The sequence below is a fragment of the Mustela nivalis genome (genome assembly GCF_964662115.1).
Source record: "Mustela nivalis genome assembly, chromosome: 5".
Taxonomy (NCBI): domain Eukaryota; kingdom Metazoa; phylum Chordata; class Mammalia; order Carnivora; family Mustelidae; genus Mustela; species Mustela nivalis.
This window is the reverse complement of record NC_139024.1, coordinates 142,288,511-142,308,692: the sequence shown is the minus strand read 5'-3', so window position 1 is coordinate 142,308,692 and position 20,182 is coordinate 142,288,511. Positions and strand designations below refer to the sequence as shown.

General features: G+C 36.5%; 1 protein-coding gene across 5 annotated transcripts in view; it reads left to right on the top strand.

Moving 5' to 3' along the window:
• MAK (male germ cell associated kinase) overlaps window positions 1-20,182 on the top strand; it is a 56,988-nt gene that overhangs the window by 15,087 nt on the left and 21,719 nt on the right. For all 5 annotated transcript variants that reach the window (XM_082730915.1, XM_082730916.1, XM_082730913.1 and 2 more), the window contains 7 exons: window positions 2,220-2,274; window positions 2,953-3,074; window positions 7,142-7,221; window positions 10,152-10,284; window positions 13,631-13,802; window positions 14,686-14,853; window positions 17,506-17,817. In XM_082730915.1, coding sequence (XP_082587041.1) covers window positions 2,220-2,274; window positions 2,953-3,074; window positions 7,142-7,221; window positions 10,152-10,284; window positions 13,631-13,802; window positions 14,686-14,853; window positions 17,506-17,817 — 1,042 coding nt within the window. The remainder of the gene's footprint in view (window positions 1-2,219; window positions 2,275-2,952; window positions 3,075-7,141; window positions 7,222-10,151; window positions 10,285-13,630; window positions 13,803-14,685; window positions 14,854-17,505; window positions 17,818-20,182) is intronic.

Here is a 20,182-nt window from a genome sequence, read left to right as displayed (position 1 = left end):
TTTTAGAACATAAATCCTCTTTTTTCTTATATCTCATTTTGCATGGTGACTAAAAAAATGTTCATAAAAAAAAAAACAAACCTCTATTTGTGGTGTTTAGTGGAATTATTTTGTTACCTTTATTACTTTTGGTATATTTATCTCTAATGGTAACATTGGGATCAAAGAGGGAAAATAGAGAACAGAATTCAGGAAAGCAACCTCCTAAATGGAAGAAGATATTTGCAAATAATATACCTGATGGGGGATTAATATCCAAAATATATAAAGAACTTCTATAACTCAACACCAAAAACCACAAATAATCTAATTTAAAAATGGATGAGTACCTGAACAGACATTTTTCCAAAGAGAAATACATATGACCAACAGACACATGAAAAGATGTTCAGTGTCACTAATCATCAGGGAAATGTGAATCAAATACACAATGAGATATCACCTCACATTAGTCAGAATAACTAAAATTAAAAAGACAAGAAATAACAAGCATTGGTAAGGATGTGGAGAAAAGGGATTATAAATTGGTACAACTATTGTGGAAAACAGTATGGAGGTTCTTCAAAAAATTAAAAATAGAACTGCCACATGATCTAGGAATTCTATTACTGACTAATTACTCCCCCAAAGTGAAAAAACACTAATTTGACAAGATATATGCACCCCTATATTCACTGCAGCATTATTTACAATAGCCAAGATATGAAAGCAATTCAAGTATCCATTAATAGATGAATGGGTAAAGAAGATGTGGGGGGTGTGTGTGTAGGTGTATAAAGGATACATATAAAGGAGTATTAGCCATAAAAAGAATGAAATCTTGCCGTTTGCAATGACATGGGTGGAGCTAGAGAGTATTCTGCTAAGTGAAATAAGTCAGTCAGAGAAAGACAAATACCATATGATTTCACTCATATGTGGAATTTAAGAAACAAAACAAACAAACAACGGGGGTGGGGAAGAGAGAGAGGGGGCAAACCAAGAAACAGACTCTTAACTATAGAGAACAAACTGATGATTATCAGAGGGGGGCAGTGGGGGATGGGAGAAACAGATGATGGGGTGATTAAGGAAGGTGCTTGTCATAATGAGCACTGGGTGATGTATGGAAGCGTTGAATCACTCTATTGTACACCTGAAACTAATATGCTCTATATGTTAACTAACTGTAATTTAAATAAAAACTAAAAAAAAAATAAAGATGATGAAGATCTGGTATATATATATACAATGGAATATTATCCGGCTATAAAAAAGAAAGAAATCTTGCCATTTATGATAACATGGATGCGCCTAGAGTACTATGCTATGTGAAACAAGTCAGAGAAGAACAAATACCATATGCTTTCATGTATATGTGGAATTTAAAAGGTAAAAAAAATAAAATAAATGAATAAAAAGACAGACTCAAATAAAGGGAACAAACTTGTGGTTGCAGGGTGGGGGGGTAGATGAAAGAAATAGGTAAAGGGGATTATGAGGTACAAACTTCCAGTCGTGAAATAAATAAATCACAGAGACAAAAAGTAGAGCAAAGGGAATAAAGTAAATAATATTGTAATAATATCAGATGGCGACTACACTTACCATCGCGAGCATTTCATAATGTACATAACTGTTGAATCACTATGTTATATACCTAAAACTAATGTAACATTGTATGTCAGCTAAACTTCAATAATAAAAATTAAGAAAAAAAATTTTAAAAAGAACTATTTCTAGAGTTTGGTTGCTTCTGAATTTTGGTTGACCTGAATCACTTAACTTTATGGGCTGCTTGTTTAAAGCAGAGGTAATGATATAGACATCCTCAGTTCAAGTTACATCACTAAATTTGCTAACAGCGCTTGTGATTTTCTTCCCCTCTCCACTTTAGTGTTTCATATTTATCTGTTAGGTTCTAGAAAGAGAAAATTTGGAAGGGGACCTTTTAGAAAAGCACAATTAAACTGATGAGGGAAATATGGGAAGGCACCCAGAAAGGAAGATTAATGGTAATCCTTTCACCATTGTGTTTAAAGCAGAATTTCAGATAGAACATAATCGTGCACCTGTACCAAACTGCCTTGAGATATACAGAAGAGAGGGGACTTCCTTTTAAGGAGGAGGGAGGATCACAGTTACCCAAAGTGAATACTAGTGTAAGAAAGCCAACAGCATAAGTTGTGTTTCAAATCCTCTGTCCCTGTACATTAAGGTTTTTTTTTGTTTGATTTCAGAATGAAGAGAAAGTTCTATTCTTGGGATGAATGTATGAACTTGAGAGAAGTTAAGGTAAGATCCTACAGGTATAAAGAACCCTAGGCGACCTTCTCTCTGCCTCACCCTGTCTTATTTATGAGGACGGTAGCTAAAGGGATTGTTCTGTTCTTTGTAGGAAACGTTCCAAAGATAATTGTATTTCTTATGTTTTTTTTCTTTATCTTCCAAAGTGATTTCTCATTTCTTTCCCGAATGTCAGTAGAGGACAACAGAAAAAACTATACACTCATATTTCAATGTATACTCACTTTTAAGAGCATTTTAATTCATGTTATCAAAGGAAAGACAACTTTTAATTACTACATACCATTTCTATTTTATGCTGTATGTTTTTGTATATTTTATGTGCATAAATTTCTGGATACCTTTGTATGGAACTTCACATAGTTAAGTCAGAAAAAAACTTAGGCCTAGTGAATAGACTGAGAAAAAAAAAAGTGACAGATTGAAATGTTTGGCAGGTATTATTGGCTTGGTTTATTTTTGTACTTACATTCATTACTTAAAACAATTACTGCTTACTTTAAAATTGGTATTCTAAGATGTTTTATAGACATTAAAACTTAATTCACTCATGAATGCAGAAGAAATGGAAGATTACTTAAGGTAATTATCATAGAGATTGATGAGATTTTGCCGACTTCAATAACTTTGTTTTAAGAATTTTAATGCTGATTTGCTGTGTTACAGTCTCTGAAGAAACTCAATCATGCCAATGTGATTAAACTTAAAGAAGTTATCAGAGAAAATGACCATCTCTATTTTATATTTGAATATATGAAAGAAAACCTCTATCAATTAATGAAAGACAGGTATGTCTTTATTTGATAAAAACTATAATGTTTTCCCTGTTATCTCCTCTGTGAGTTCCTTGGAACCCTTCAATATGTTACACTTAACAGTGTATAGATTTAGCACTCCAAGAGGTGGATGTAAATTAATCAGCTGTTACCTTGATAACCTTGAAGAAGAACCAGCTATGACATAGTCACCATTTTTCATAGTCATCATTTTTCTGACCATTTTTACCACCTTATCTATCTATACTTTTGAAACAAAATCTATCTATAGTTTGGCTTATTGGTTTGTTTTTTAAGTAGGCTCTTTGCCCAGTGGAGCCCAACATGGGGCTTGCACTCATGACCCTAAGATGAAGACCTGAGCTGAGATTAAGAGTCAGACCCTTAAACCAAATGAGTCAATCAGGCACCCCCAAAATCCTTCTATAGTTTTAATACTAATAAAGCCAGACGTGAACAAAATTGAGATTACCTTCATTGCTCTCGCAAGCAAATTGTGAAAGGTGAATGAAAAAAGGGAGGCAGTTTTCGTGAAGGGATCTAATAAGTTCATTTGTTAGAATGTTTAAGTGAACGATAAAACTTAATGTGTTACCAATCGCAAAGAAATTCTCATTTTCATTTTTAAACCCATGAACAGAATCTCTAAAGAGAGCTTCAGGTATCTGCCTTGAGCTTGGGGAGGCTAATATTTTGGTGGTAACTGATGGTCACATGTGGGAGATTAATGACCATTTTACCTGCTTTTAAAGCCAGAGTTGTTCAACAGAAGATCCTAAAATACTTTAGAAATAAACTTCCCAGTGGAACGATGACTGCTGTCTCTCTATTTCTTTCATATACACATCATGTACACACTCAAGGTAATCCTTAGGGCTGGTGAGTGAAATTTTCTTTAATCATTTTTTTCCTTTTTCAAAAAATACTAGGTTCCACAAGCTATCCATTAAAACATTAATAGCAGTTAAAATTAAAAAAAATTTTGCCCCTCAAATCAGTGTTTGTTTTTCTAGAGTTCTTTCTAGCCCTTGATCCCAGCCATTTTTTTACATAGTTGCAATTTTAATGGTGATCATTTTTTATTTGATTGATTGACTTACAAGCATTTTGTTATGCTGATACATAATCTTCACAGTTACTATAGTTAGTATGTTCTGCTAAATGACTATAGCATGCTTCACTTATCTCTTTAAACTTTTTTTTTTTAAGATTTTATTTATTTATTTGACAGACAGAGATCACAAGTAGGCAGAGAGGCAGGCAGAGAGAGAGGAAGAAGCAAGCTCCCTGCTGAGCAGAAAGCCCGATGATTTGCGATGCGGGGCTCCATCCCAGGACCCTGGGATCATGACCTGAGGCAAAGGAAGAGGTTTTAACCCACTGAGCCACCCAGGCGCCCGATCTCTTTAAACTTCTTAAAAGAAGTAACGATTAGGAGAATAGATTGGTAATTATAGTTTATAATATTGATGGAATTATTTTGTAGCCATTAAAGGTGACAGCTATGAAGATTATGAAAATGCCTGAGTGGATAAAAAACAGAAATCAAAATCATAATTATTTGACACTGATACTTAATATAAAAGTTATACATGTAAATGCATTAGGACTGGGTTAGAACACTGAAAAATCCGAATAGTTTCTTAATCAGGTGACGGGCAATCTTAAATTTTTGGCTTCTAATAATTATGCTCTTTGAAATGTATGGAGTGGGGCACCTGGGTGGCTCAGTCGGCTAAGCGGCTACCTTTGGCTCAGGTCATGATCCCGGGCTCCCTGATGCATGGGCAGTCAGCTTCTCCCTCTCCCTGCCGCTCCCCCTGCTTGTTCTCTGTCTCTCTCTCTGTCGAGAAAATAAATAAAATCTTTAAAAACATAAAATAAGTAAAATGTATGGAGTGATAAACTTATGTGTAATATATATTAAGATATATGTGTTGAAGAAAAAGAAATTAAGTAATTAACTAAATATAAATATTTGAAATGTTATACTTTTATCTGATTTAAAAAATATATAAGGGGCACCTAGCTGGCTCAGTCAGTAGAGCGTATGGCTCTTGATCTCGGGGTTGTAAGCTAGAGCCCTACTCTGGATGTAGAGATTACTTAAATATGTATATATATATAAAATTTAAAAATATAAAAATATATATGTGTGTGTTTTCTTCCTCAAGATATATATCTTATTTTTTCCTTAAGATATATATATATATGTGTGTGTATTTTTTTCCTTAAGATTTTATTTATATATATATAAAATAATATAGATCCATGTATAGTTATATAGCTATATATATCTGTTATTAGACATGCTTAGTGCAATAGTAAATGAACACTAAAGAGGATCAACTTTGGAATTTCATGATTCAATTCCAGATTTCTAAATTAACTGGAACTAAAAATGATATTGTTTGAATATTATTTAATGTCAAAGGTATAAATTTAACAATTAACAATTGTACATGGTAAAGAGCTATCTGAGGTTAAGTGTTATTTTTACACCTTGTTTTTGGTAGCTTAACTTCCTGAACATTGTTTTAAGGATGAAGATTAAAAGTCTTTTTTATTCACGTAAACTTTTTTATCTATTTTACCTGAAGGCCAATATACAGAAATCCTTGCTTCAATGCTATAACTGTATCTTTAATTTATAGCATTCTTTTTATAAATTTAAATTGTTGGCAAGGATAAAAATATTTTGTTTCTTTTAAAATTTATTTTATTGTTTATGAAAATGAGTTTTAAAAATATTTCAATAATATGTGATCAATACTATTTTCAATTTTGATATAAGACCAGACTTTATCTTTCTTTGTCTATTGTGTGTTCTTAGCCCATTTGGTGGTATATTTTAAAACACTACATAAACATATGATATAGTTAACATTACTCAAAAATAAGCCATTTTCTACACATTGAGAACATTTTGAATAAACACCCTAATCTAATCAATCATGCCATAACAAAAATGGTAGAAAATGTTGAAATTATGATGAGCTTTCGAAGTTTAAAATACTTCCAAAACAGCATGGTTTCAGGGTCAAAGAATTAATTTAGGATCAAAAAATAAAAATCAAAAACATTAATTTGTGGCATGTTAGCAATTAATGTTTGTCTTAATTTAGTCCCTATTAGGATCTTACTTTAGACTTCATATAAATTCCACATAAAGCCCCTCTGTCCAGTACAGTAGCTACTATTCACATGGGACTCTTGAACTCTTAAAAATGTGGCCAGTCTGGATTGAGATGTGCTTTAAATGTAAAATTAAAATACACATCAGACTTCGAAAACTTGGTACCAAAAAAAGGAAACTGATTAATTTTTATATTGATCACATGTTGAAATAACATCTAGTATATATAAAATAAAATATATTGTTAAAAATTAATTTCACATTTCATTTGTTTTTTTTTTTAATGTGGTTACTAGAGAAAATTTAATACATAAGTGGTTCTCATTTGTGGCTCTTACTATATTTCCACTGGACGGTACTAGTAAACAATATAGAACGGAAGCAGTTATGCCCCTAAAACTCTTTTTTTTTTTTTAAGATTTTTATTTATTTGGCAGACAGATCACAAGTAGACAGAGAGGCAGGCAGAGAGAGAGAGGAGGAGGCGGCAGGCTCCCTGCTGAGCAGAGAGCCTAATGTGAGGCTCGATCCCAGGACCCTGGGATCATGACCTGAGCCGAAGGTAGAGGCTTTAACCTCTGAACCATCCAGGCGCCCACCACTTGGCTTATCTGATGGATATCAGTTTTCCAATTTACTTTGCTCCTCTCAGGACAGTTTAAAATTTAGCTGAGTATCTGTGCAACACATCCATTACTGGATTTGAGTTTTTATCAAACATCAAAACAGACAATAATTGTAATTGTCATGTTTTAAATGTGTAACCTTAACAACTATAAAGCTATAAATCACACCCTTAACCATGATCATGAAACCAACAGGGGTTCCAAGGGAGGAGGAACACCTGCTCTCTTCTTTTGGTTGGTTGGTTAACAGAATTACACGACAAACATTTATTTGTTCCTGTCTTTACAGAAACATTTATTTGTTCCTATCTTTACAGAAACAAGCTGTTCCCTGAGTCAGTCATCAGAAATATTATGTATCAAATATTGCAGGGGCTGGCATTTATCCATAAACATGGTAAGTTTAAATTTCCTTTCCTTGCCTCTTTAGATTACTGTCAAGGTCATGCACAGAAATCATATATAATCTGTTAAATAGTGTTATACTGAATAACTACAGATTTGGAGTATGGGCTGTACACACTGACAATTTTATTTTTAAAAACCTAGAATTTCTGTAATTCCATATAACACAGAATTTCTGTACTCTTTAACTATCTTCCTCTACAGCAGAATTTGTTAACACTTTGATCATCAGCCTTTGCTCTCAGTTATCATACACCCATCCCACAACTTCATTCCCCAATTTTACCATGGAAATGAAAACAAAACAAACAAAATGCCCTTCTTTTGGAAAAGATTGGAATGCTTTGATCACATGACCACTTATCAACATTTAAACAGTTTAAAGCACCAGTGCTATGATATTTTATAGTTTTCTTAGTATTTACATTTAGTTTCTGTTCTTTGAGTGAAATTAAAGTGCTTGTTCTTGTTTCTATGAAATTCTATTTATGTGATCTTCATTTATAAGTTTTTTATGTATCTATCAAACCAAAATAATTCATCCAAAAAGTTAACATGATTATTATGAAAATATTTGGCAAACATTTGTTTAGAATCCCTAGATGTTTAGATATTAAATGGAAAGAGTTTATGCCAGATTATCACTGTATTATGAACAGAGGCATCTGAAAATCCCCATCGTTAGCATGTTTTCATGTTTCATCCCATATTTTCTCCTTTTCCCTTTAACTGTTAAAGGAAGTAATTTATTTTCTAAAAACTCTATTTTAATCATTTGTTCCATATAAGCATTGTCAGAATATTCCTGAACCCCACTTTTTTTGTCCTTTAAAAGTCTAAACCCTAATTAAGAAGGACATGAGATGTGATGAGCACTGGATGTTATAAGCAACTGATGAATTATGGAATTCTACATCTGAAACTCATGATGTTGGCTAATTGAATTTAAGTTTTAAAAAAGAAAAAGAAGGAAGATGTTAAAAATAGAAAGTCTAAAGCCTATGATGATATACTACAATCCATTGATTAAAGTCATTTATTAATCACATGGAAACAAAGATATATTCTATTTTAATTGTTCATAATGAATTTTTGATATTCAGCCTATTTTCAAACACTGGCCAGCATGGTAACTCATGATATTTGCCGGAGTTAATTTATGCCAGTAGAAACAAGTGTAGTGTGGAAAAATCAAAAGCATTATAAATTATTTGATTTTGGAAACAACTTTGTGATAATTGATATTTTTCAGGTTAGTGATAAAACTGGTTTCCATTCCTTGGATATATATACATGATATATATGATATATTCCTTGGATATATCTATATATATGAACTACCAGCAACCTCAGAGTGAAAGTGGTTGAAGGAAGAAGTTAGTTTGGGGGTTAAAAACTGCTGTTACAAGTAAATAATATGAATAACATATGGTTGGTTATACAACCGATGATGCAGTGATTGGGGACACCAGATCCCAAGAACAACAGACAGTGTTACGAATGCTACATTATTCTTGCTGTAGTGGAGAAGATCTCAGATGTAATATTTTGAGTAAATATTTTTAAATAGTAGCTGACTAAAAACAAGACTATTATTTTAGTTAAAATAAGGACCAAGTTACTGATACATTTGTGAGAATGGGGGAAATGTCAACTGTGCAGATACACAACTGGTGTCATTCTGTATGTTTTTATGTTGCTTTACTCACCACCACGTGTGCTCCTGTTCTGGTCTTCATGTTACGAAAGTGCAGTGTATTTCCCTTGAAAGTTCGTGAAATGGATCTCAACAACTAGTTTGAGTAAGAAGTCCCAGATAAACTGAGGACAAAACTGTTGTAGATGTCACATACATAGAGTCCACACAGGCTTAGCAGGAATGAAAAAGCTCGGGCTTAAGATTTGACTTAAAATCTTTAGGCTACAACTACATGAAAACCCCCTCACGACGATGACTACAACTGATGACCAGGATCCTTCTGGATTCTCTCACCTTGCAAGGTCACTGGAAGACAGGCCATCTGTCTACAGCCAGCAAACTTTAGATCCCCCTTAGAAATACATGAAGAGGGGCACCTGGGTGGCTCAGTGGGTTAAGCGTCTGTCTTTGGCTTAGGTCATGATCTCAGGGTCCTGGGATAGAGCCCCGCATCAGGCTCTCTGCCCAGTGGGGAGCCTGCTTCTTCCTCTCTTTCTCTCTCTGCCTGCCTCTCTGCCTACTTGTGATCTCTCTCTGTCAAATACATAAATAAAATCTTTAAAAAAAAAGAAAGAAATGTACAAGAGGGTTTTCATGTTCTTCTTGCTGCATTTTCTGCCTCAGTTTCATTGCCCTGCCTCTCAGCTTCAGTAACCACTTATTTTACATACTGAATTGGTAAATAATTGCATTTTTCAATAAGGCAGCTGCCAGGGGAGAACTGAGCTATTAAATAAAGTAATTGTAAATGAAGGAACTGGATAAAATGTGTGGAGTTCTATTTTTGTTTAATGGACTTTTCAAACAAGTGATGTAAGCCTGATTATGTAGCTTTGCTGGGGCTTTAATTAGGTTTCTTTTCTCTGGGCATCTCCCTCCTCATTTACTACACAATAGTGACCATAATACGTCCTTCAAGTTGTGCATATTACTGGAGATAATTGGAATGTGGCAGTATCTAGCCCAAGTGCTTGAATTTACTGGATTCACAAAATATGTGTTAAGTGGGTATTTTAAGTGGCCTCATATACTGTGTAAACTTCCTTATCAAATTTTGAAAGCAGGGTCCCCACCTCCATCAGTTTTAAGATAATAAATATAGATTTTTCTCCCCAAGTTCACATCCCTAATTACAACAGAGAGGCTCAGTTATATTTTGTTGAGAAGTCAAATATGTTTAGACATAATGCTCAATTACTGTTTTTCCTCTCTACATTACCAAGGTTTTTTTCATAGGGATATGAAACCAGAAAACTTGCTTTGTATGGGTCCAGAACTTGTGAAAATTGCTGATTTTGGACTTGCAAGAGAATTAAGATCACAGCCACCATATACTGATTATGTATCTACCAGATGGTGAGTAGCTTTATGCAACTCTGTAGAGGCAGAAGTAAGTCTATGTTGAAGCTTTACTATAGTGTGTCATTAACATAGTCTTCTAGAGGTTCCATTTTGAGTATTTAAAACAAAATATTAAACTGAATTTTGCATTCTTTGGAGAGAGAAGGACTGGGTCACAACTATTCTGAAGGAAAAGAGATTTCATTCATTCATTCATTCATTCATTCAACAAACACTTGTTGAACACCTACTATGTGCTAGGCACTATTTCAGGCATGCGGAACACAGAAGTGAACGAAACAGAAAAACCATCGATCTCATGCTGCTTACATGACATCCCATATATAAATAAGCAAGTTAGGGTGCCTGGGTGGCTCAGTCATTAAGCGTCTGCCTTTGGCTCAGGTCATGATCCCAGGGCTCTGGGACCGACCCCTACATCAGGCTCCCTGCTCAGTGGGGAGCCTGCTTCTCCCTTTCCCTTTGCCTGCTGCTCCCCTGGTTGTGCTCTCTCTCTCTCTCTCCCTCTGTCTGTCAAATAAGTAAATAAAATATTAAAACAAAATAAAACCAAAAAAACCCCAAATAAGCTAAAAATATCATGAGTTACAGAAAGACATTCACATGTTCATGTCTCAAACTCCAAACTACCCAAATGTCCATCACATGTAGCATAATATATATTCATCCAGTGGGATGCCTTACAGCAAAGTGAACCAAAGTCACTACATGCAACAATATGACAGAGTCTCACAGATATAATGCTGAGAGTAAGAGGCCAAACAGACCAAAAAAAAAAAAAAAAAAAAAGTACATATGGTATGATTCCATTTCTATAAAATACAGAAACAGAAAACTAATCTCTGCTGTTAGAAGTCAGGGTAGCAGTTACTTGAGTAGTGACTGCCAGAGTACAAGAGAGGGGCCTCCTGGGATGCTGATAACACCGTTTCTTGATCTTGGCGCTGGGTCAATGGGTATATTCTATTTTTGACAATTCATCCAGTTGTCCTCTTACGATACGTGCATTTTTCTGCATGTGTATTACATTCCAATAAAAACAAGAATATCTGTCTATCAGATGACGATACATTATTATGGAGAAGAATAAAATATGGAAACGGACAGGGAGTAGGAGGGCTAGGGGAGGGAAAGTGCATGCTGCTATTTCAAACAGAGGGTCTCTCTGAGAAGGAGATGCCAAGGCACGGAGCTTTCAGGCAAAGAAAATGCTGAGTGTAGAGGCCTTGAGACAGGAAAGCCATGTGTGAATTCTGCAGAAGGAAATGGGGCAAGATCTCAGGTCCTTATAGGTCATCGTAAGGACTGTGATGCCTTGTTAAACTTAGTGAACTGGGGAGCCCCTGGAGAATGCTGAGAAGAGGTGTGATGGGGTCTGCCAGGTCTTCAAAGTATCACTCTCACTGGTAGGTTAAAAACAGATTTTAGAAGAGCAAGGGAAGAAGCAGGGAGACCAGGTAGGAGACTGTTACACTGGCAGGGAATGACAGTGACTTGGATCTGGTGGCCATGGAGGTGCTATTTTTAAAGTAGGGCAGCCAGGATTTCCTGATGAATCAGATGTGCATTATAAGATAAAGGAGTCGATGATTCTAAGGGGGTTTTTATTTTGTTTTGCTTTGTTTACTGAGCAGCTGGAAGGATGGTGTCAGCACTAATTGAGATGGGGAATACTGGGGAGCTTCTGGGGGGAAGAAGCACAGTTCCGGTTTTGGTATCTATTTTCAACTGGGTAAATACAGACGCTATACTGAAATGGAATGCAATTGAGAAGACTTGTTTTCAACATCTTTCAAAACTATTAATTTTATCTCATAAAAATATCAAGTACTGGCAAGGACACAGAGAAACTGGATCCGTCATACGTTGCTGGGGTGAATGTAAAATGCACGGGAGAGTCCAGAACTCCTTGGTGGTTTAGCATATAGTTCCCGTGGGATCTGAAATTCCATACCTCTGCACCTCAGAGAAAGGAAAACACACACCCACACAAAAACTTATATATGAATGTTCACAACAGCATTCCTTATAATAGCCAAAAATTGGAAACAACCCAAGTGCCCATCCACTGATGAATGGATAAGTAAAGTGTTCGACAGCCTTATAATGGAATATTATTTGGTGGTAAAAAGAATGAAGTACTGATAGGTGCTACAATACAACCTGGATGCACCGAGAAAACACATTAAGTGGGGCGCCTGGGTGGCTCAGTCGGTTGAACGACTGCCTTTGGCTCAGGTCGTGATTCCAGAGTCCTGGGATCGAGCCCTGAGTCGGGCTCCCTGCCCAGTGGAGAGCCTGCTTCTCCCTCTCCCTCTGCCTGCCCCTCTGCCTATTTATGTTCTCTCTCTCTCTCTCTGTCAAATAAATAAATAAAATCTTAAAAAGAAAAAAAAAAAAGCCATGCTAAATGGAAGAAGCCAGTCCACAAGGATTGGACAGAATATGGTTCCACTGGTGTGAAGTACACACAATAGGCAAATGTCTAGAGGCAGAAAGTAGACTAGCGCTGGGGGTACAGGGACATTGGAGAGGTGTGAAGTTTCTTTTGGGGCCAATGAAAATATTCAAAATTGAATGTGATAATGGATTACACACTCACTGAATATATTTAAAGCCCCTGAGGCATACGCTTCTAAATGGATATGCTGTATGTTATTCAAACTATATCTCAATAAACCTGTCAAAGAAAGGTACTCGGAACAGAAGCAAAAAGGCAATACTGTGAAATATCTGGGCTGCTAAATCTACACATTTAAGTGTGAAAAAAGGAGTTAGAATTGAGACTACTTTTCCACCAGGTACCTTTGCTCTCATAAATAGGGTATTTTTCTCCACTGAAGATATTGTCAGTTGGGGGAACTGAGTCCACTGAAGGAATCAGCACTTTCAATCTGATAAGTAAAAAGAAGAGGAAAACCCCACTACTTAGAGATAGTCTTTGTTCATCTTTTGTTTTCTATCCTTCTTATAAATACTTCATGGATATATTTTATAAATTATGCTACTGTTCTCATTAAGAATACCTCTGCTTCCGTTCAGATCCACCCCCCCCCCAACCCTGTCTTACAGGACTTATTTCCATAATGATTCATTTGAGTTCCTAACTTAGCCCACTTGGACATTTCATTTATGTTTGTCTCCAACTCCACCAACTGTTTGTAGTCAGGGAAAATGTGTTATGTCCAACTGAGCCCCACCATGCTATGCAAATGCCAAATACATAGAAGCCACTTAGCACTGGTTCCTTGATTGAAATGTATAACGAAACCCCACCATTTTTCCATCTTTCCAACTCCAACCAAAATGGCCCGTTTTGATTTGTTTTCTATTTCCATAGGTATCGCGCCCCTGAAGTTTTACTAAGATCTTCAGTATATAGCTCTCCCATTGATATATGGGCTGTTGGGAGTATAATGGCTGAACTATATACATTAAGACCACTTTTCCCAGGGACAAGTGAGGTCGATGAAATCTTTAAGATTTGCCAAGTTTTAGGGACTCCCAAAAAAGTGAGTACTCATGTCCTTAAGTTGTTATAACTTTTGATTATGATTTTTACCTAGCTATCTGATATTTTCATTTTCAAATAGGCATATGCTTTAATGGTTATTTTTCTTGTCCTTTTTTTTTTAATTGGGTGGGATAAGAAGCCAGAATCCTTCAAGACTGAAGAAAAAAGGGTTCTTACCTTTAAGAACTTAAGGGAACATTCTATTTAGAATTCTATATATTTACTTTGGGTTCATGACCAGTTGAAGACCTCGTGGCCATCCTCGCTTAGACTCTTTCCCATTTACTCTGCGAATATTCATTGGCATCAATTCTAGAATCCCAGGTTCCTGGACCATTTCCTCTTAACCTTTCCTGTTTCATTTTACATACCTCTGCCTCGGGTATTTGATTCCTCGACCTGAGTACTTCTCAATTAACTACCACATTCAGCCAGACCTTACTTTCTGATATGTACTTAATAAGTACATATAATTACAGCCTAATTATGTTAGTATGTGCCTTGTAGTTAAAATTAGACAAGTAATTAAAGCTTCGTGTAATTTGTTATTTCCTAACTATGTGCAGTTTCTAACAGTGGATGCAATGTTTAACATTATGAGGGACTTTGGAATGATCAGCTGTTTGTATAAACCACTTGTGCCTTATTTATTCTAAGTCGGCTGGGTATCATCATTAAGATCTAAAACACGGACAAGAGTTTAATATTCTTTCTATACTACATATAGCACTGAGTTGTAGGTCTGGTATTTCATTCTGTTTCTATAAATCAACACTAAACCACCAGTGATTGTTATATTATACCTGTGTTTTTAAATTGATCACTAAAAACCATTTCGTTTTTGCTCTCCTGTCCCACCCACTTATATATGCCTTAAACAGAGTGACTGGCCAGAAGGGTACCAGCTTGCATCCTCTATGAACTTCCGGTTTCCCCAGTGTGTTCCTATAAACCTAAAAACTCTTATTCCCAATGCCAGTAATGAAGCGATTCAGCTTATGACTGAAATGTTGAATTGGGATCCGAAGAAGCGACCAACAGCAAGTCAGGTAAGAGGAATCCCTCTGTTACAGTGGTTTTTCGTGGTTTTTTCTTTATACTAAAGAAAGTATACATGAGTATTTAATCTCAAGATAAGAGATAGATGAGTATAAAAGTAACAGAAGAAACCACAAAGGGAAAACTCAGATTTTTTTTTTCATCATCGTAAGTGTACTCCTCAGGCCACATCGCCCATTTCCCCCACACCCCCAGCCACCTCCCCTCTTGCAACCATCAGTTTGTTCTCTGTAGGAAAAACTCAGATTTGGTCACATAAAAATTAAATTTTTTTCTCTTATAAAAATCCTAAGGTTGGAAGACAAACAGCAAGAATTCTTTTCAACAAATGAGACATTTTCTAATTTTAACATTTACTAATGTTTCTAAATATTTGTTAACTTTTGTAATAAATATATAATAAAAGTCTTTAACTCTTACCTAAAAAAGAAGTGGGCATGAGACATTTTTTAAAAACCAGAAAAAGAAGTAAAAATTACCAAAAACTATTGTTTTTAAATGTGTAGTCATTGTTCATTATGGTAAAATGCAAAAACAACAAACTAACAAAAAACAGCTAAAAGGCTATTTCTCTAAGTAATGGAAAAAGTTTTGCAATGTAGTATATCAGGAACATTGAAAGCAATCAGAAAGTTGGATAATGATTTATGCCACAGATGTTCAAAGCTAATTAAAAACTGCACATTGGAGGTATATATATATATATATATATATATATATATATATCTCCCTAACATAGACTACTTTGCTCTCATTAAAAATGCAATTTTTAAAATAAAGTAACCATTTTGGAGAGTTCTCAATTCCAAATGCTAAGTTTAAATGTAGGCTAGGCTATTATACATACAACATGATTTTATTAAAAATAAATAAATAAATATATATATATATATATATATATATTACATGACTAGAAAGAAGTGCAAAAAAGCAAAACATCAAAATGTGAGCAATACTTTTTTCCTGATGTTGGCATTGCAGATTATTTTAATTTCTTCCCGAGAATTTTCCATACATCCTTACTCTATGCTATGATCAAATATTCTCCGAGTAAGCAAGAAAAAACAAGTTCCTTCTTAAAGACTCACCTCTTCTTGAAGGATGGTAGCTGATATCTTAAAGAGGAAAAATTGTTACAGATGAAGCCTTGAAGTTGCAAATCACACTTTTAAAGTTTCTAGCTCCAAAATAGTACAGTTTTAATTTAGGAGTATTGACATACTAATTAATAGGACTTAATTAAGAAACTGAGTGCTTTCTGTGCGCCAGGTACTGATGTATTTAAATTGCCTGTATTTGTAGAGCTCCACTTAGAAACGTCGGTGTAATTAACACATACATCAGTTGTGGTAGGGGACATCTCAGAATAAAGGCTCTTTCTACATCTGAAATATACCTCCCGCCCTTAACCTCTTTCTTGCCCACTATGTCATAGCCCTGCTTTTTAGTGGAAACAAGAAGACTGAGTTAGAAGACATGAACTTACAGAATACAGGAGCCATGTACAAGGCTACTTCTGTCCCCTCAAAAACTGCCTTTGCTGTTAACTGTGGGTCAGAGCTGTGCTCACACATCAGTGGGAACCGGCTTCATGCAGGATGTGCAGGGTAGTTGGGCTTGGCTACCTTAAGGTGCCCTCCCTCCCCTCCTCCCACGCATACAAACACAAACTGCAAAACTGGGAACTTTCCTCCTTTAATCCAGGCATATGATTACTGGGTAAAGGGATCAGTATCCACAGCTGAGCCGCACAGAAGGCTTCAGATATTCCCTAGACCAATTGTCATCAACTTTGGCCATTGTGACATTTGGATTAGATCCTTCTTTGTTGTGTGGACCATCCTGTTATTGTAGGATGTTCAGCAGCACCCTTAGTAGCATGTCTAGATGCCAGTTGTACCTCCCACCCACGGGAGAACCACTCCTGTAGACTCCGGTGGCCAGACGGTCGTCAGGGGCCCTCCCCTGCAGCCCACCACCTCCATGCTGCAGCAGTAGTTGGTTGGCTGATCTGGTTAAAACCCAAACAGTGATCGTTTATTATTATTATTATATTTTCTTCCCAGAAATAACTTCTCTTTGCTGATATATTACTATAGTAAGCTCTAACACATATCCACTTGTAATCTCCTTTCCTAGAATTTTTCTTACTGCTGGTAGGCATGTAGCCTTCCTCAGGCTAAGAGTGGCCCTGAATTTTATATAATATTCTAGTTAATCACTTAACATGAACTCCTTAGAAGGTTTTCTTAACTCATTCCCGAATGGCTTTGGAGGGACTCTAAAACCATGCTCAGTATCTAGCATTTTAGTTTGAATTAATCACATCAAATTTAGCCCGTGTTTATAAGCTGGATTTTATTTTCATACAAATACAACAGTTGCTTTGCCTGGACATTACCCGTGAGTTTTACATTCTCCCTACTATGTTGTACCTTATTTTTTCAATGAAATTTATGTCCTAAATCATCATCTGCTGGTTACCTTTTTGAAGGTAGCAGAAGGGGAAAACTAGATGCTTTCTAAGTCTTTGAGGCTGATCTAGGCTAGTGCTGTATGCCAAGCCTGCTGTCAGTCAGTCGCTTATGTGCAGTAAATTTAGGTGCAACTGTTTTCCATTTCTTATTTCCATGCTTTTGTAGGCATTGAAACACTCGTATTTTCAAGTTGGTCAAGTATTAGGCCCTTCCTCACATCATCTGGAATCGAAACAATCTTTAAATAAGCAGGTGCAACCACTAGAATCGAGGCCATCTTTAGGGGATCTAGAATTGAAGCCCCTGCCAGACATAAATGACCAGATGGTCAGACAGCCCCAACCGAAGAGCAGCCACCAGCCACTGGAGTCCATCCAGCTGCCCCAGAACACGAGTGTCCAGCCAGCGCCAAAGCAGCCGGGACAGCAGAAACCGCCGCAAACACTGTTTCCAAGTATTGTCCGAACCATGCCGACCGTAAGTAGCCCATAACGACACTTTGGAGGCAATAGTTTCTAGGCTCAGTTAGGATTTTATTCCTAAAAATGTGGGAGAAGGTATAAAAGATTACTCATGTTAAAGTCCCTGCTTCCTCTAGCAGGAGCTTTGCAAGAGATAACCTGAAATCCTAATACGGTTTATGAAAAGAAAAACAGCCAAAATAAATGTGATGAAGTTTGGATGCTACAGACTTTTCTTTAACAGTTACTCAGATGCAAAAGAACTCAAAGAACTTAATAGACTCTGGGACTCGAGAGAGCTGATCCTAAATCTTAAGGATTTGAACAGTAATTTTATACTGTTTTTTTTTTTTAAGATTTTATTTATTTATTTGAGAGAGAGACAGTGAGAAAGAGCATGAGCGAGGAGAAGGTCAGAGGGAGAAGCAGACTCCCCATGGAGCTGGGAACCTGATGTGGGACTCGATCCCAGCAGTCGGGGATCGTGACCTGAGCTGAAGGCAGTCATCCAACCAACTGAGCCACCCAGGCGTCCCTAATTTTATACTGTTTTTAAATACTAATGAACATGAACAGAATGGGCTTTTTAAGTATCAGGCATTGTCTAAGACTTTCTCTTCCTACTTCTTTTGTTCAGTTCAGGGAGCTCTGCCGGGGGCCACATGAGCTGTATCCTCAAGATATACACTCCCAAATGCATTTGCATCATGGGCACTTTAAGGACTGAGAGATCTCAACGAATACTGTCTAATTCCTTATCCCCTTCCGCCGTCCTTATATAAGAAGCCCTGCTCCCTGTAGCACTAATCCTATTCTACTGTACTATTAATTGCCTGGTTCTTATGTGTCCTGTTTATTATCTGGCTCTTCCTATAGAATGTAGGCTCCAAGAGCTCAGGAATGTTTGTCTGTTTATCAGTACAGGCCCTGAACCCAGAATGGTGCCTGTTACGTGGTTGGCTTCTCAGTTTACCCATTGAACAGATGAATTAATTGTTCACACTACATCTAGGAGTCTACATCATCTAGGGGCATTTCTTTTCTTTATTTTTTAATAGGATTGATTTATTTTAGAGAGACAGAGAGCACATGAGCAGGAGAGGCAGAGGGAGAGATTCTCAAGCAGACTCCACACTGAGTGTGGAGCCCAACACAGGGCTGTCTCACAACCTTGAAACGCTTAACCAACTGCACCACCCAGGCACCCCCTCTTTGGGACATTTCTGACTATTCAGAAGTTCTTTCTTATACTGAGCTAACATCTGGTTTTCTGTAGCTTTTTTTTTTTTTTAAAGATTTTATTTATTTGAGAGAGAGAGCACACGCAAGCATAAGGGAGAGCCAGAGGAGAAGCAGACACCCCACGGATAGAGCCTCAGGACCCTGAGATCATGACCTGAGCCAAAGGCAGACGCTTAACCGACTGAGCCACCCAAGTGTCCCTTCTGTAGCTTTTAATAAAAGTTTATCACTCTTCCCCAAAGGCAGCCATTCAGGTCTCTAAAAATAGACCTTATATTACCTGTCCTCTTCTCTAGAAGAAACATCCCAAGTTCCCTCGCACTCCACACATGACATCATTCACCAATGACTGAGTAATCCTTCGTTCCTGTGTCGGAAGGAGACTTTGAGTCCCCTCTCCATCCTGCTTCCCATTTAGAAAGAGGCTGCCAGAAGTAGAGGCAAACCATGGGCAGGGAGTATAAATCATGGGTGAATCACCTCCAACATTCCAGAACCATATGTGCACTTGTGTCACCAAAGATTACATTTTTGTTTTTTTGTTTTTTCTCTTGGGAGGTACATCAAACATTGACTCATACTGAGAGGAAAAGAAAAGAAATGAATATTTATTGAATATCTGCTAAGTGCCATGTATTATGCTAAGGCCTTGTATGCATTCACGAAGTTATCGACCCAGTATCCTAGTGCTCAATTTTTAGATAGCTAATAGTTTCCAGAGAAGGGATTGAACATTCTGTCAACTAAAATTCCCAAGTCTATTTTCCACAAGTGCTTTTGCTAAATCACACATTCTTTACTTCTTTCTTGTGTATGAGATTTTTGCAAATTACAAAGTATGATATCTAGGATTCAAAAAATTGCAAGACCTTACTTTTACCTTTCCAATTTCTAAATTATTTTTGTCTTGTCAGTTCAACCATTCTACCTAGCATGTCACTAACTATGCATTAGTTCAGTTGTTCATTTGCTTTTTTTGCTCCTATATCTTCAAGACGAACAGAAAGGCAGTGAGCCCTTGGGCAGGCCACCAGGACTTTCTTGTACAGTGACACTGACCCTCTGAGAGTCCTCTTGGTCAGACTACTGAATAATATACTTTGTGTGCTTGGGCTGCTGTAACAAAATATCATAGACTG